The sequence below is a fragment of the Podarcis bocagei genome (assembly GCF_964188305.1).
Source record: "Podarcis bocagei genome assembly, chromosome: 9".
NCBI lineage: Eukaryota > Metazoa > Chordata > Lepidosauria > Squamata > Lacertidae > Podarcis > Podarcis bocagei.
Window position 1 is genome coordinate 65,009,729 of NC_138134.1, and position 18,235 is coordinate 65,027,963.

Here is an 18,235-nt window from a genome sequence, read left to right on the forward strand (position 1 = left end):
GTAGATTCAGTAGCTTCTAACAAAGCCTAACCACAGTGCTGGCCTAGTTTGCACACAACAGTAAGCCGTGGTTTGCTTAATGAACCACAATTAACAATGTGTTATTCCACAAGTGACTGAACAAACCATGGCTTGTTTTCTAGCTGCAAAGGACTTGGCAGCTTGATGAATGTCTGAGGCCAAAAAACAACAACCCCAAAAACCCCTATGGTTAAAGAATGGTGTTGCATTCTCACATAGTGCCAAGCCTTGGTTAAAACAAATCAAGGTTCATAAGCTAAGGGCTTCATGTTATAAACAAACCATTGTTAAGCTGCTATGCAGGATTTATATATAACACTTAATACAAAAAAATTGTTCAATAAACCTTAGCATAAGGTGTGAGCCAGATGGTTTTATTATATCAGCATTTCCCAAACATTTGATATCTGGGTTAATTTTTCTTCTGGAATAAATGGAGGTCATATCACCAGCTCCCAGGATGATGAGCATACATTCTCCTTACAATGACAGGATTTTGTTGGCATCAGTCTGCCTCGGGAGCCAACGGAGCAGTGTGCCTTTGGGGATGAGGTCAAGCTGTTGGATGATTGCAGTACCTACAGTAGCTGTAGAGACCAATGTGGTAAATACGTGTTTTGTTGCGGCTGGGGCAGATGAAGGTATCCAGTTGTGCTGCTGGCTTGAGTAATATTGTATTCCAGCATTTTGCCCTCCCATTTGTCCAGAGTCAGGACTCCGGGATGGAAGAACGATTGCTGGGCAATGGTGTTTTGGGGCCTGTAGGAGCAAAGCAAAAACAGATAACATATGCAGAAGGCAAGGCATGCCAGAAACTGTGGCCTCTGTGCAATTTATTCAGAAGTCAAAGAATAAAACCACTTCGTTATGTGTTTCAGAAAATATTGGCAGCTTGACATAACAAATAGAAGGGTACATAATGAACAGCCATCCCAAACTTTAGCCAAAGGTTCATAAGAAAAAACTAAGCACTACAATATAACCAATGAGAAGCTGGCTGGCATAAAAGGTTAGCGTTATTGATTTGTTGATAAGACTTTGTCATTACGGTTCCAAAGTATAATGACCTTTAGGCAGGCCATGACATGAAGACACTCCAACAGTGGCTCGGAGGCAAAGCTATTCTTTAGAGTGGTCCAAGGTAGTTTACAATCACTTTGGTGGTAGAAATATTAGGTACTTGAAAGCAGGTTTCTAAACTGCTGGTGGTTTCAAACAAGAATATTCTGTGACTGGAGTCCAGAGAGCTTCTGTTCAAACACTAAAACATCCAGTTCCTGTATATCAAAATATTCTCCAGTAGCCAAAACAGTGAAAGCTCAGCCAGTACAGGAAACGAGAATAATTAAAAGAGCTCCCACTTTTTTAAAAAATTGGAAATGGCAATATAAGATAAGCTTACTGGAGTGTTTCATTCCAATATGAGCTAAGCCTAGAGGTGTGTTTCATTCAGCCAAGTAAATATTTTTAAATATGTTTGTGTTGCCCTCTGTTTCCTCAATCATAGGCTCCTGGGTCAAATCCTATATTACATTTTCTTTGTGATTATACCAAAGATCTCTTTTCCCTTCTCTACAAATACTAGGATCAGTGTGGTAAAAACAACAATAGTACGGTGGCTTATTTTGTATGATGAACAAGAGATAATTCAGATTATGATTTAAAGATACACAATGCAACTCTGTGCATGGTTTACTCAGAAGCAAGTCCCTCTGGGTTCAATGGGGTTTATTTCCAGATTAAGTGCATAGGAACGCAACCTAAATTGCTTCCTGATTATGGCAATAAATATTAAGTGCAGACACTAAAGGGTTATTTCCATAACATTAGATCAATGTCAGGAAGTAAAACTGATTGCAGCTGTTAATTTTTATAATTGTAAAATACCTCTCAACACTCCTGTTGATCAACAAAAACCACACCCTTATACATGTTTTTATTTACGTATAATGGATGCAGAATGTGTTCCTGAATACCTTAGCAATATTTCTTGATAGAAAGAGAGGGCACCGTGCAGCCAAAGCTAGACATTTAGAAGTCACACTGATTTTATTTTACTGGAAAATTTAATGGGGATTTGGCTTCACTTAAATTTGGCTGCCCATCCTTTGCGGCTTTAAGACAAAGAAGAGGAAGCTGTGGAACTCTAGATGCTGTTGGATTACAACTCCTATCAGCCCTGCCCACTGGGACATGGTGGATGGGGCTGATGGGAACTGGAGTCCAACAAATCTGAAGGGCTGTAGGTTCTCCATCCATACATCAGTAATCTCATTCTTCAAAGCAGTATTAACACCTCATTCCATCCCTAAACTTCTATCAGCCATGTTTAGGCTTTAGTTTAGGCCTTGATCTCAGCCCCATCATGGCAAACCAGGTTATGATCTTCCCTCCAGTGTGCTCCTCTTTTCTCTGCTACGAGCTTGACAAAGTCAGCATGACTGGCATAGAGTTTCAGCTTTTCTCCAATGTCAACCCATTTCACTTTCCCAGCATCATCTCCTGCTTCCAAGTGTAAATTCTCCATTGCTTCACCTGTTATGCAAAGAGAGATTCTGGCATTAGTTTGAATCCTTTTAACCTACAGCACAACCCACTAAATCCTCCACCAGGACTTCTACCCCATGACAGCTTCCATGGCAAAGGACATAAGTAAACAGTTCTTTTCACCGAATACTCTTGTGACAGAAGTTCTCATAATTTCTGTAGATTTGACAGCCCACCTTGTCCCAAGGAATCAAGCTTGAACACAAAGGAAGGGTGATAGCTCAGTGGCAGAGTGCATATTTTCATGCAGGAGGTCCCAGGTTCCATCACTAACATCTTCAGTTAGAGCTGGGAAAGATCCCTATCTGAATAGCCACAGCAATACTGAGCTACATGAACCAATGGACTGGTTTGGTATGCAGAAACATAGGAGTCTGCTTGAAACTTAAAGCAACAAATGATAACACCACGTGCCACTTAGTCATCAGGAAACTTTTTTTTGGTTTTTAGTGTTGAACTTAAAAAAAAAAAAACAATCTAGCATAACAATGCACAAGTAAGTGTGCCAACAATTAGGCATTCAAGTATTACTTAAATTTCTTTTTCTGTCCTCCTCCAACTTCCTATAGTCAAGAATGTGGGGGGGGGGGGGAAATGGTTAGCAACTGGAAAAATAATTATTATCCTTCCCATCTTCTAACAGAGATGAGGAACTTGTGGTCCTCCAGTTGTTAGACTATAGTTCCCATCATCCCTGTCCACTGGCCATGCTGGCTCGTGCTGAGAATTGTAGTGCAGAACGTCTGAAGGCCCCTGGTTCCCCACCCTTGTTCCAACATGACAATGGGTGTGGCCACAAGGAAGGCAGCATCTCTTACTCACCAGTTTCATCATGGTAGTTTACGGCTTCTGTCTCCATCCAAGCATTGTCTGTGTTACGAGGATCATCCACATACCCTTTGTATACCTGGAAAGCCAAGATACAGGCTGACAACTGTCCTGATTACTATTTGGGCTCTAGCCCAATTAAAGAAGTCTTAGGCAGATAATCACGTGAGTTTGTCAACTAAATAAATCTACAAAAAATGTGCATCTGAGATGGGAAATTTAAAGAAAAAAATATTTGTTTTTGAATGGTGCATGCTTAAGTCACACCAGGTATCGTCTTGGAACAAGGGAAATGCCATTTAATGTATGCTTGCCACTGGCAGTTTTTAAAAGCACTTCTCTTTAAAATGTACTAAAAACGGGGTGGAGAGAATGTTGTACAGATTATTTTAATCAGTCCATTAAAGGTTGTTATACTTCCTGCTACCAAAAGCTGCTTAATAAGAAGCTGCTACTCTTTGAAATGTAATTGAAAAGAGTTCCATCGACCTTCGCATGTATTATTTAATGGGCTTGCAAAATTATAACAGGAGCAGAGAGGGCACTCACCACAAAGTAATCTTGACTGAACAGCCTGTTCAGTTGTTTCTCCATTTCTTCCTTCTCAGCCTCAGTTTTCTGTAAGGAGTTCAAGGCCTCCTCGCTAAATTCTCTCTTTAGTGCAGCCGACAATTTTTCTCCTGGGTCTACCATGCCCTAAAATAAAAGGTTGTCACTTGTTACAACTTCCTTCAGAGCTGGATGCTTTCCCTTTGAGGCTAATCCCACCTTTGTAGGGGAGGGCGATTATCATTATAAAAACCATATCAAGAGGTGAGGCAGGGATGATATGAAATATGATAGCGGCAGATGATAGTTTAAAAAATGAAATACAATGGAGATATCTGATGACAGATCTCTCGACATGTCATGCCCTTACTCACAGCTTAATATGCCATGTAACAATGAATAGCCAGCTGCTGAGTGTTGTTAGTTTTTCTGGGTGTAGCTCAGGGGTGAGGAACCTCAGGCAGGGGGTGGGGGGTAATGCAGCTGTTCAGACCTCTCTATCCAGCACTCAGAACTTTCCCCAGACTGCCGCCACTCTCTGCAAGCCACAGCCCTCACTGGCTCTGCTTTAAACCCATGTTTTTGCCTGGCTGCAATGTGCCCTTGAACTGTGACAGTACCTCTTGCTCATCTGGATGAAGGAATCATAGAATCAGAGAGTTAGAAGGAACTCAAGAGTCATCTAGTCCAACCCCCTGCAATGCAGAAATCAATACAGAGGGGTACAGTGGTACCTCGGGTTAAGAACTTAATTCGTTCCGGAGGTCCGTTCTTAATCTGAAACTGTTCTTAACCTGAGGTACCACTTTAGCTAATGGGGCTTCCCGCTGCCGCCGCACCGCTACCACGCGATTTCTGTTCTCATCTTGAAGCAAAGTTCTTAACCCGAGGTACTATTTCTGGGTTAGCGGAGTCTGTAACCTGAAGCGTCTGTAACCTAAAACGTCTGTAACCTGAAGCGTCTGTAACCCAAGGTACCACTGTACGTACAGGAGCTAGTGTGCGGCCCTCAGAAGGAAATGTGGCCCTCAGAATGAAAAAGTTTCCCCTCTCCTGGTGAAGATTTTAGTAATCCTTCAAATGCTTAGCAAGAAAGGGAGCTGTGACACACACACAGAGTCTTTTGGAGACCAGCACATTTTTGAAAGCCAATTCTGTCAATTCTCTCTTCTCACCCCTGGAATGGCCCATTCCCCGCAGTCCTTCCTTTTGATTGCGATGAACTGCAAGATACTTTTGCCAGACGCTGGGTGAGCGACTTTATTGCCACTGCCGTCTCTCTTCCACCTGCAAAGAGTAACAGGGGAAAAAAGATTAATCTGTGGTTCAGCTCAAGACATGCAGGAAAACGCCACTTCAGATGTAACATCAAACCATAGCTATGAGCCCAATGCCTGCATACTTCCCACTCACACCACATGCTCAGATTCTCTTGCTTGCAAGTTAGCTGCAAGACACAATTTGCTGCTACTTCTGAACCATGTTTCGCCGGATTTTGTTGCAGTTGCAAATGTAAGGCTTGCTGCTGAACTGGAAGTGAGGGAGGTAAACAGAGGAAATGAAGAGAAGAAGGAGAGAGTGTGTGAGCTCTGGGCTCATTCATACAGTTCCACAGTTTGGTATTCTGTCTGAACCCACCCAGAACATTGGAACTGAAATGAATGTGGAAACCTTGGGTCTGCTCAGCAAGGATGCATTGTGGGGGCTCAGGCAACATAGCAATTGCTTCCATATAGTTTTTTAAGTCATCTTAAAGTAGAATTAGAAGCAATATCATGATCAGCATTTTTAATATTTCACATATTGACTTGAACGTAAAATATTCCCATTTGACATCATCTGGAATGATATTACTTACTTAGTTACAAGAGGATCTGCAGCATGATTTGGTCCCCAACGCCCCAAGAGACCTCGGCCCACTAATCCTGTCCTGCCTACAGGATTCCTGAAAAACAACAGAGCACAAATGAATGCCTGGATACGATCCAAAGGCCCACAGAACTGAAGTTCCACATGGCCAAAGAAGATTGCAGCTCATCTTTCTTGAACAGCAATGCCCCCTCTTAACCAAATGCCGCTTAGCACACTACTTTTGAAACATGGAAGCCTTTCAAATGCAGTCTGTGATACAGAATTGGGAGCGGGATGGATCTGCTGTTCAAAGACCAAAACCCTACTGGGCATGTCTAGCCTCTTTGGTGCACCCAAAATAGGTCTTCGAAGCATATGTATTTTTAAAAATATTTAACGAAACAGTGTTATGGCAGTGTTATAGCAGGGGTTCCCAAACTGTGGTCTGTAGACCACCAGTGGTCTGTGAGTTTCATTCAGGTGGTCCACGGCATGTCTACATTAAGTATTCATATTGATTTTTAATTGCATTTTAATCGTTCATCTTATTTTTCATATCTTTTTGTTGTATTACAATGTAAGGGATGAAAATAGTATTATTATAAAATACTATGTAAGAAATAAAAGCAATTAAATACAGCATCTAGCACACTGCATTACGATTGCTACAATAGGCGGGGGGCGGATGATTGGGAACAAATGGCTTACAGGGTATTCAAGATTTTGTTAGAGATGTTTTTCTTATATTCTCATTTTTTAGAATGCATTTTAAAAGCATGTAATAGTTTCAGTGTTTTCTTTTTAAATGCTAAAGTCCTGAATATAATTTTCTGAGGAATAAGAATGTATAGTCTGGTTTACATGCCTAATGCACTATCAAGGAGTTTACATTAAATACACAGTTAAGAAAAACATTATCAAGAACAACTCATGGAGCTATGAAACAGCATGAGATAAACCTTTTTTTCCTGCTTCATTCTTTACACTTGGGCCACATAACAACCATTACTTTGCCTTTCACATAATAGCAATACTGGTTGAAGTTATGCTCTTTTAATTGTCTTTTAAACCCATGGTCCTAATGGCAATCAAGGCTTCAGAAAATAGCTTCAGAAGAGTTTTAGCTTGGAAACTTGCAAATATGTATTGGACACACATTTTAGCAGACAGGCAACCAGGATTCTGAACCAGTGAATCAGTGCTGACCTCTTAGGTTATTTCCACTAAGGTATGTGATCAGATCAAGACCTTCACTCACAGACTTTTGATGCATGCACAAGCACCAACACAGAATGTCAAATACCTGGGCCTCCCATTTTCCACGTGATAGAAACCATTCTGGCTCTTCCTCTCCACTTGCCCATCCTTCTCGTTGAACTTTGGAGAAAAGTTTTTCACCCTTTTCAAGAAAATAATAACAAAACTAAAATAAACAATTTAAAAACCCTTCAATGTGCATTACCAACATCCCAGTTTCTATGGAACTTATTTCCAATGTTAGCTGTATTCAGGATCACAACTTGGCAGCTCAATCCTATCTAGTAAGATGTCCTTTACTGTAATCCTTTTGCCCTATTCTCAAACTGTCTATCAGATTCTTCAGTCTGTTTTCGCATTACTTTGTGTGCTCTTTGGTTTGCTCATTTCATTTGTGCTTCTCTGTGATATCCATGTGCTTGGCATGAGTTTGTGTGCCAACTGTTAGAAAAAGTTTGTGGTGTGCAGGTATGTAGGGAATTGGACTTGTGTTGGGGTGCTCTTTTTGGGATGGTTGCAGGGCACATGCCATCTTTGTCTAGCCAGGACCTACCTAATGCAATGATGAAGGACAGACTTTCATTTTTCATTGCTTGACAGATGCCAGTTACAGACAACTTAGTTAAACGGCTGCATTTTAAGCTTAGCATGGACAGCCTAGAGTTTCGTGTAGGTGGGAGAAGCATTCTGCTTTCAAGCATGTGCACATCTGACCTATCTTTTTTAGACAAAAGCTGTCTCCTTCTCTAGCCCATACATAAAGAAGTTTGTAGCCCAAGGCCAGTGCTTGTTTGGCAACAATTTGGCAGCTGCTTGATCACTGACCGTCGTCTCTTGATTTTCTCACACAGTCAGAGAGCGAGCGGTAAAACTTCTAGTTATTTAATGGTTCAAAAAAATAAGTCATAATGACATCAATTTTGCACTAAGCAAACAATGCTAATATTTGGCTTTTTTCAAATCATGCTTATTTTTAGCATTGTGGCTGCTAAAATCTGGGGACACTAGGTAGCTGTGCTATATGAAAATGGCAAAGTTCTTCCCTGTGACACAGCCAAGTTACGTTGCTAGGCTCAGTTGTCACCCTGGCCTCCAAATAAGCCTTCAGTACATGCAGGACAATGCATGATAAACTCCTCCATTATGTAAACCAAGAGAGGACTAGATTTATAACTTTGCTTCTAGTAAAGTAAGACCTTCATGCTTCGATTTGTCACTTGGTGGTCTGGAATTAAGCTAGTAAATCTCCTTAAGGTTTTAAAACTGCTTTGAGGGTTTTTGTTTTTTACAACTAAGTGGTCTATACATTTTATGAAACAAAATAAATAAAAGGTGGTAGTTTAAAGCTACCAGTGTGGAATAGATGGTGCTGGATGTGGACTCACGGCAACTGTTTAAATTCTCCCACAAGCATGCAATGATTTTTATGAACTTCTTTAAAAAATGTGTTTTCTACCTTCCAGAACCTCTGAAAAAGGGCATGCCACAATAAATATATACAATATCAAATGCATGATAAAATTAAAGAATGCATCCTTTACTTTTGCATTTGTTGATTGTGAACAAGCCCTACAAATTTATAAAGTGCTTAACTTGGGTACTGTTGGTAGCTTCCCCAATCCCACCACCCCATATCAAAATTAAACACTTTGGTTAATTTGTAGGATATCAGCACAATTCCTCTGGAATTGTATTCATGCCTAGTAATACGTTTGCTATTTACCAGACGAAATAAGATAAAGGAAGCACCTTATCCAAAGCTGCTGCTATATTTAAGTTTAGCTGCTAGTCAACAGCTGGAAGGATTAAGTGGCAGTGCCAACTCACCAAGCAGAAGGGAGGGCTTCCCCCTTGAGCCTTCATTATTCCCTGCCACTCTCACCAAAAGTGTCATGGACTTTGAAGACGCTGGAACTCAGGACGAAAGGGAAAAACGTCCTAAGAGGAAGGCACGTTTGGCAAACTCTCACCATGATCAACTCCCACCCTATGTCCCCACTGTGGAAGGAGGTGTGGATCCAGAATAGGCATCCACAGTCACTTACGGACTCACTGTTAAGACCGTGTTCATGGAAGACAATCTTACTCGGCTACGAGTGATCGCCAAAGAAGGAAGAAGACGACTGCCTGCCACTGTCAGAAAGCATGTATGCATTAGCAAACCTTACATAAAATATTTGCTGCCCTTGATATAACTACAGTTAGAAGTGCAATGAACAGAGCTGGATTTTTACGTGTCAACGAGATTCCAAAATTTACCCTATAAGTGCCAAAATCTGTACAGCAAGCTATTTCCACAATGGTGAGCTTAAGCACTGCATATTCTAACTGCAGCATTTGTGGCTCCCTTAGTCCAAAATTTAAGTCCCATTTAAGTCTTGGGGTATAAATAACCTGAACTGGAACTGTATTATTGCTTGTTAGCTGCCCTGAGCCTGCCCTTGGCTAGGAAGGGCGGGGTATAAATAACAAAATTATTATTATTATTATTATTATTATTATTATTATTATTATTATTATTCAGCAGCCTCCCTGGAGAACTTAATAACTGAACACAACTCCTCTTTCAACAGTTTCTCTCTTATAACTAAGAACGAAGGCAATATATGGTCACATTCATAAATAGTATGCCCACCATTTACTTTTAGTCAAGCAAAAGCTAAGTCATTCTCAAAAACAAGCCCTCCCCTTTTACTGCACCCCATTAGTCAACCAACAGTGCTCACCCAATTTCTGGATCTGCCCATTTAGGTCCTGCCAAAACAGATTGTGCTGTATATTCCACAGGGCTGTAATCCTCCCATTCAGTTGACCAATCCACCTTATCGTTGGGAACTCTGCTGCGCTCAATGTTTGATCCTGGATATGGGGAGGTCCTTGCTTTGTTATGCAAATTTTCTCTAGCATCTTTACAATTCGACATTTTAGCAGCCTTGCTGTGAAACCAGCTTTCTGAAGATGGGCTGTAGAAAAATAGGAGTTGCACACAAAGGGGAAAATAAACTTGATTTAATGCTGTGCGTTGCAGGATTGGGACATTTCATACATAGTAAATTGCATACAAACACCATCAATATCACAGCCATCCAGGAAAACTCGACATCTTGTGTGATTTAAGTGCTAAATAACCAACTGTTAAAAATGTGGGCAAGTGGGGAAAGTTCATCCTGCCCCAGGAGGATGGCCCAGTCTGTTGAAAATGAGATTCTTAATCTCAGGGTCATAGGCTCAAGGCCCAAATTGGGCAAAAGATTCCTGCATTGCAAGGGGGTTGGACTAGATGACCTTGCGGTCCCTTTCAACTCTGCAATTCTATAATTCTATGAAGGTGGAAATTTCCTTACACAAGCTGTTGACCTATCAACCAAACTGTAGTTTCATCACATTGTAAAAATAAAATATCAAGTATGGTGCTCATGGGTATTACAGGGGTGGCATGGTGAACTTTTCTAATGCTCGTTTGTTCAAAGAGGGGGGAAGGTGGATGGGGACACTTTAGTAAATGACTTAAATAATTTGCAAAAAAACAAAACAAAACCAAGGAAAGGGAAGGGCCGCGTGTGGCATTGCCTCCCCCCCCCCCGCAGCCCACACGCCCCCGTAGGCATGGGGGGCAGCCAGAGGGGTCCCCGTGCCACCACGCAGCACTCTGGGGCATCAGGGCCCGTCTAGGGAAAAGGATCCCCTTTAAAAGGGGATCCTTAAATCCGTTTCCCCCCCTCCCCACTATCCCTTGGGAACCCTGTCGCAGGGGGGGGGGAGGCCAAAGGCCCCAGGCTTACCTTTGGAGCGAGGAAGTCCGTGACGTCCTTCCAGGAGAAGCTCTGGAGCCAAGTGAGGATTCCTAGGTAAGATCCTCCCTCTATTGTGTGGGCAGGTAATCCCTCCCCTACCTGGCCTGGTCCCCTTGGCAACGCTTCCCCCAGGTGGGATTAGACAACTGACTGAGGTAGGCGGAGACCTCCAGGTATCCCACCTGAGGGAAGGCAAAGCCAAGCCTATGCTGTTGGAGCCGCTCCAGATCTAGGGGCTGCACGCGTCCACGCAAAGGGCGCCCCCCATTTTAAGCGGGGAGCGGTCATTCCTTAATAAATTATCAGGGGTTTTTTTTTAAAAAATGAAAATGAAGAACTAAAGTACATTTCTAGTTGTTTTAGTTAGGGAGATACATTTTTTTAAAGGCAATATTGCTTCCTCTGCTACTGAGCCATGGGTGAGTGATGATAGGATTGCAGCCAAACCACAGTTACTGAGAAATAAGGAGGTGGTATAAAAGCAGAGACATCACCTTGCCAACAAAGGTCCGTATAGTTAAAGCTATGGTTTTCCCAGTAGTGATGTATGGAAGTGAGAGCTGGACCATAAAGAAGGCTGATCGCCGAAGAATTGATGCTTCTGAATTATGGTGCTGGAGGAGACTCTTGAGAGTCCCGTGGACTGCAAGAAGAACAAACCTATCCATTCTGAAGGAAATCAGCCCTGAGTGCTCACTGGAAGGACAAATCGTGAAGCTGAGGTTCCAATACTTTGGCCACCTCATGAGAAGAGAAGACTCCCTTGAAAAACCCTGATGTTGGAAAAGATTGAGGGCAGAAGGAGAAGGGGACAACAGAGGACGAGATGGTTAGACAGTGTTCTCGAAGCTCCCAGCATGAGTTTGACCAAACTGCGGGAGGCAGTGGGAGACAGGAGTGCCTGGCGTGCTCTGGTCCATGGGGTCACGAAGAGTCAGACACGACTAAACGACTAAACAACAACAAATGTGTATAAAGGTTAAAATGCACACCGAAGGGAAAACTCACCATCACCATTAATGAACACTGAGTATGATCAGTAGCCATGGAACACTGAATGTTAGTTGGAAAAGAAAGTCAGCAAAGGACAATTAGGGGACAGGGAGAGAGGGAATGGAGTATTTTGGAGGAAGGTGTGGTGGCTGGAAACCTGAATAAGAGCACTGCTTTTAGGCGGCGAGAATACACTGCAACGTTTTGTTGCAGACTCCATTTCCGCTACGCAGTTGTTTCACCAAGAAGCAAACTTGCTCCCAGATTTCAACATTCTAGCCAAGGAGCTTAAAGGTGCTAGCTAGAATAACTCAGAATTCCTTATGCTTACATTTAAAATGTATAAAATTAAAATACATTTTATTAATTTTCCATATCAATACAATTAAGTCGGCTGTGAAAACTATTAGGCTACCAGCATTATCATTCTGACATTATTCCCCACACATCTAGGAGCCCTTGCTCACTGATCTATGTAGAAAGCAGGAGTGTAATATTAGATCTTGGGACAAATACCTGTAGGCTAGATTCCTGGCTGCTTGAAATAGTGGGTAGAAGTAAGTGCAGGAAGAAGACTTAGCAGCAACAGCAGTTAAAGTCACAGTGAGAGAAACCACGGTAACCGTCCGGGCCAGGAAACCCCTTGCCATCCCATGCAGTAAGCTCAAAGAGAAATGCCCACCAGTTGTGGAGCAACCTGGAAAGTCAGGAAACCAAATAGAAAACATCTTAGCATAGTATGTGTTGATCCTTCTCCATTCCCCGCAAGACAAACTGACAATTCACTTCACAATTTATACTTTATACAAATTATGGGGCGGAAGGCAGGTATTGTTGCGAATATTACGGTACATAAGACTTGCTACCTTTATTTTATGTAAACTCGCCCCCAAGATTCGGCTTGTGTGGCCGAAGATAAAACACATTTTTGCATTTTAATCTCCACAAGTATCGGCTGTTGCATTATTTATCTAGGACAAGCCATTTTGCAAAATACACCAACGTATGAGATGAAATAAGACTGCACTGCAGTGCGATCCTATTTTTATTTTCACAGGAGTAAGTCCCACTGAGTTAAATATGTAGCAGGAACCCCCCACCCCAATCATTCTGTTTGCACAAACTTCACACACACTCACACTCACACACTACATACGCCACATTTCTGTTATAAATTCATAGAAAATCAACCATATATCGGACTCCATATGACAAGGACTATCAAAGGGGGGGGGGGTGACTTGATTCTGGTCAGCTATAATCCCTTCACCATCCCAGCACATCCACAGGAGCCCTGCCCAGTTGCTATGTCAACCCTGATAATCCCAGACAGAAGACAATCAAAATCACAAAAACTTGCATATGGGAGTGGATTCAGCACAGACTGAAACAAAGGACAATGATCAGATCTTCCCTCAGGGGGCAGGAAACTGCAAACTCCCCTTTGTCTCCTGGAAGTGACTCATGGGCAGGGGGAAAGGAGGAACCAGCCAGGTGACAGGACACTCAGGTTACCACCACAACTCCTCCCTCAACCCCTCCTTTCTGTAATGTATGCATGATGTCAACCCCTTCTGTAATGTATGCATGATGTCAACCCCTCCTTTCTGTAATGTATGCATGATGTTTCTGGGGGTGGGCTTGACCTGGAGGATGGGAATTTCAAATGTTTTTATAAGGTGTTGCACACCATCTTTCTGGGTCTTTCCTCTCTCCTGCAAGTGAGGGGAATACCCTGTTGAAACAGTTCAATAAAGGCCAAGCCTACAGGCTGCTGTTTTGCTCCAAGTTATCCTGGTTGGTGTCTTTGTTTTTGTCCAAGGGAGCCCTCGGATTTTTCCGGTAACAAATGGGAGACTGCATCTTGGTTTTTGTGGCAATTAAAGAAACCATTCGGATTAGAAAGCACTGATTTAAATCCTTAACATTAGTCAGCATTTTTCATTGACATATCACAGGGTTGGACTGTCGTCCCCCTCCCCCCACCCCAAAAAGTGTATTGCAGTTTTTACGTAACTGTTAAATTGTGTTTACAACTAGGCAGAACACTTGCAATTATATTAGTAGGAGTACTTTATAGAAACTTCTGTTTCAGTGTATCTGAAGAAGTGTGCATGCACACAAAAGCTTATACCAAGAACTAACTTAGTTGGTCTTTAAGGTGCTACAGGAAGGAATTTTTTTATTTGGTTTATAGCTATAGGCATTGAATTATATTGTGACATTTTCATACTGGGTACCAGGGCAAAAAAACTTGTGCTTTTAACAGCTGAAGAGGAGAGGACATTCTAGCAAGTTTAGCTTTTTCTGCGCCTGCACTAAAGCTGTATCTGGCAACATTATACACCTGGCATCATAACCAGCAGGGTGCAGGTGGCAATATTCTTCTACACATGTATTGACGGTTCAGAAACATTTTATTACAGGATAAAACCCATAAACAAACAAGGCTGCTTTACTATATTCGGACAGGCTTGCTTTGACTAGCCAGTCAACAACTATTTGCATTTTTTTTAAAAGGATGTCTTATGTTTTTGCATTGTAAAACACCCTGATATTCATAACATTGTAGCGTTCAAAGGATCCCAACACCCCATGGTCATTTAACTGAGCCTCCTGCAATGCTGAAATCACAGCCAAAGAATCCCTGGTGGTCATCCAACCTCTTATTTTAAAAAACTCAATGGAGTTTTCTTAAGGGGAAGCTATTCCTAATGTTTAGTCAGACTCTCCCTTCTTGTGCATTTGAGTCCATATCATCATTACTGCTGTATATTTATTTACGCTCCGCCTTTTCCCCTGACTGAAGGCAGCTTACAAATAAAAAATGAGAACAGCTAAAAACATAGGGGTTATTATTGTTATTATTACTAGGTGTTATAGAAACAGTTCTGTAAACAAATATCCATTGAAGTAACTATTGCTATATATTTATTTACGCCCCGCCTTTTTCCTTGACTTACAAAAAAAAAGAACAGTTAAAAACAGGATTATTATTATTAGGTGTTATAGAAACAGTTCTATAGACAAAATATCCATTGAAGTAATTATTGTTATATATTTATTTACGCCCCGCCTTTTTCCTTGACTTACAAAAAAAAGAACAGTTAAAAACAGGATTATTATTATTAGGTGTTATAGAAACAGTTCTATAGACAAAATATCCATTGAAGTAATTACGCCCCGCCTTTTTCCTTAACCTGAAGGCAGCTTACCAAAAAAAAAGAACAGTTAAAAACAGGATTATGATTATTAGGTGTTATAGAAACAGTTCTATAAATAAAATATCCATTGAAGTAACTATTGTCATATATTTATTTACACCCCGCCTTTTTCCTTAACCTGAAGGCAGCTTACCAAAAAAAAAAGTTAAAAACATTGGGATCATTATTATTATTATTGGGTGGTATAGAAAGAGTTCTATGAACAGAATAAAAATATCCACTGAAGTAATAGCCGAGGCATAAATACGTTTTGTTGTTTTATCTTTTTTGCTCTGTTCTGATTTTTTGTTTTACTATGAAGCGGTGCATATGCCGTCAATCCTAGGGAAATATGAAATTCCCCACTCAGCCGTTAAAGCTCACGGGGCTGCCTCCTGTCAGGCGAGCCGACCTCGCAGGGTCGTCGTGGATTAAACCCAGGGCTTGTGCGCTTCAGAGGAAAGGGAGAGATAGATCAATGCGGGTTTGGATAAGAGCCGTGTAACATTTGTCCCGTATGTATGCGCGTTCTAGAACCGAAATACAGGTCGCATCTCATTCATTTTTGACATTCGCGTTATCTATATAGGGAAAAAAAGCGCGGGAACTGGCGAGGGGGGGGGAGAGGACCGGCCTCCCCTCCCCCTCCCCCTCTCGCTCTCGCCTCAGCACTCACCCCCCGCAAAGCTTCCCCTCTTCAGCCCTTTTCTTCCTCCCAAGCCGCCTTTGCCCCCCGTCAGTCAAATCTCTGCTCCGTGATTGGCTGCGACGGGGACAAAAAAGAAAAACCGTCGCCGCCCTCACCCAATGGGCCACGTCCGTGTGGCCTTCACCCCGCCTCCCTCCACCCCTCAGGGAAATGAAGCCAGGGGGTTAGCGGCGTCTCGTTCGCCCCGCCTATTCTGGATGGTCGATAGGGCAAGCGCGGGTGGCGATGTGTTGACGTCGCCTGTCACCTTTCCTCGAAAAACAAACAAACAAAAAGCGCTTCTACGTCACACGCCGCCCGTATTCTGATTGGGTTTCAGATGAAGGAGAGGCGGCGTCAGGCCTTTACCACTGCCCTCTCGCCTTTCCACACATAGAGGTAGAAATATAGACTCACACACCATCCAAGAGGCTGCGAATAAGCAATAAATTAATAGGGAACCGCATAGGTCGGAACCCATGAGGGTTTCCCTACATTGCAGGGGGTTGGACTAGATATGTCTGTGGATCTCTTCCCGCTCTACAAAGCTACCCGAGAACGGTCTGCCAAAAATTCATGTTTTTTCGCCGCTCTACATTTTTCCTACCTCTATGGTCCCTGTGACGAACGTGGCAAATCCTCTTAAAGGGATATCGCCCCAGGTCCAGTTCACGGAGAACTGACACCACAGAGATAGGCAGCAGTAGAGTTACTTTACCAGCAAAGGTGTCTGCGCTGACCAATGAGCAACATTAGAATCATAGCATTGTTGGAAGGGTACCCAGGGTCATTTAGTCCAACCCCCTGCAATGCAGGAATTATATAAAATGCATTCAAAAACCTTGCCCATAATTACCATAAAAACAGCATGGCGTCAACCCTTTCCTTAAAACCAGTTAGTTCCCAAAAGCCTGTTGGAACAAGAAAGTCTAAGGAGGGAGTTCCGAACTAGGAGCAGCCACCAAGAAGGCCCTGTCCTACATCTCTACTAAGCATTTCTGGGAAGGTGGTGCTGGGACCAGGAGAAGGGATAGGAGCGTAGTAATATGACTGTGGTTGGGGTGCTTTAACACTTGGATGTCCCCTGCACTGATTTCTGCATTTCAAGGGGTTGGACTAGATGACCCTCAAGATCCCTTCCAACTCTATGATTCTATCATGCTAGAATCAAGAATTTTACTTAAGGCTTTCACTTTAAACATGCTTCTAAATCAACTGGCTATTTGTTCTGCTAAGCCAGAAAACATTTCCAGATGCGTTCTAGGATCTTTTCCTACCCTTGAGGGAAATTATCCTAACCACCCAGCTCATCCCTTAGCCAAGCCCTACCCAAACCCTCTCCAAACCCTCTTTCTGACAGCTGATCTGTCAGGTTCTGTCTTTTAACTCTCCACTCCCTCCTGATCCATCAACCCTGATGGGATGCACCATCTCCAGGGGGGTAACTCTAGCTCTCTGTCTGTCACTGGGCCTGCAGAGAGCATTTTAAACAGCTTGATTCTGTCTCCCAGCCCTCATTTTTAAAGGTCCTTTCTCAAATTCAGTTCCTCCACTGTGCAACAGGCTGCTCCCAAAACTGCAGCAGGTCAGAGAGCTTTAATGGGGGAGGGAGTCCTCTAGCAAGAATATATATATATATATATATATATATATATATATGCAGGTTTTGGTGTCTTCGGGTGTCTTCCCGTGTAAGAGTTGGGGTGTCTAGGCGACGTTTCGACGAGGTCTCACTCGTCATCTTCTGTTCTAGTAACAAGAAGCCGAAAGCACCAGCCTGAAGATGACGAGTGAGACCTCGTCGAAACGTCGCCTAGACACCCCAACTCTTACACGGGAAGACACCCGAAGACACCAAAACCTGCATTCCTGTACCCGTGAAAATCTACGAAAGCAAATATATATATATATATATATATATATACACACACACATACACACAAATTATTCCTACAAGGTTGTTCCTCCACCCATTTCATCTTCACAACAACCCTGCAAGGTACCTAAAAGGTAGCGACTATATTTCAAGTTTGGGAAAGAAACAAAGACCTATTGGAAAAGAAAACCCCTTGGTGGATTTCCCCCATAGAAGTTTTAACCATCAAAAAAGTCAACATGGAAGGGGAAAAAGCTACTTTTGAAGAACTAACCAAAAAGACAGGTCAAGGTATAAAACTCAAGCCGTATGAGGAGGTAGAGAGTTTATTTACAGGGTGGTTACAGTATCACCAAGTTAATGATTTACTAAAAGAAGATAAAAGGAAAAAGGGATTTGAGGATAAGAAATCTAAATTCAATATCAATATTCTAGAAGGTAAAAATAAAGTACTATCAAAAACATACCATTTATTATTGGGTTGGTATATGAAAGATGAAGAGATAAAGGAAGCCATGGTTAAATGGGCTATCGATTTTGGCCATAATATCGCGTTTGATGCGTGGCAAGAACTATGGAATATAAACATGAAATTTACGGCTTGCACTGCCTTAAAGGAGAATTTGTG

General features: G+C 42.2%; 1 protein-coding gene across 3 annotated transcripts; it reads right to left on the reverse strand.

Annotated features, from left to right (window-relative positions):
* Window positions 1-811: 811 nt before the first annotated feature.
* On the reverse strand, window positions 812-15,829 carry NUDT9 (nudix hydrolase 9). 3 transcript variants are annotated; one of them, XM_081207292.1, is made up of 9 exons: window positions 15,720-15,810; window positions 12,357-12,537; window positions 9,780-10,016; window positions 7,100-7,195; window positions 5,804-5,890; window positions 5,121-5,232; window positions 3,946-4,092; window positions 3,391-3,475; window positions 812-2,556 (listed from the first exon to the last, which is right to left on the reverse strand). In XM_081207292.1, exons 2-9 carry the CDS (start codon window positions 12,488-12,490, stop codon window positions 2,363-2,365), a joined length of 1,092 nt encoding a protein of 363 aa, XP_081063418.1. In that variant the 5' UTR covers window positions 12,491-12,537; window positions 15,720-15,810; the 3' UTR covers window positions 812-2,362. The 3 variants fall into 3 exon arrangements, with proteins under 3 accessions (XP_081063418.1, XP_081063417.1, XP_081063419.1); XM_081207291.1 differs by lacking the exon at window positions 15,720-15,810 and adding an exon at window positions 15,456-15,681; XM_081207293.1 differs by lacking the exon at window positions 12,357-12,537 and having other exon boundaries at window positions 15,720-15,829.
* Window positions 15,830-18,235: the final 2,406 nt, after the last annotated feature.

Coding starts and splice junctions, on each gene's coding strand:
- NUDT9 (XM_081207292.1), bottom strand. CDS start 12,490: ATGGCAAGGGGTTTCCTGGCCCGGACGGTTACCGTGGTTTCTCTCACT. Junction 7,196..9,779: donor TGGGCAGATCCAGAAATTGG/GTGAGCACTGTT, acceptor TTTCTTGAAAAG/GGTGAAAAACTTTTCTCCAA. Junction 2,557..3,390: donor AAACTACCATGATGAAACTG/GTGAGTAAGAGA, acceptor TTTGCATAACAG/GTGAAGCAATGGAGAATTTA.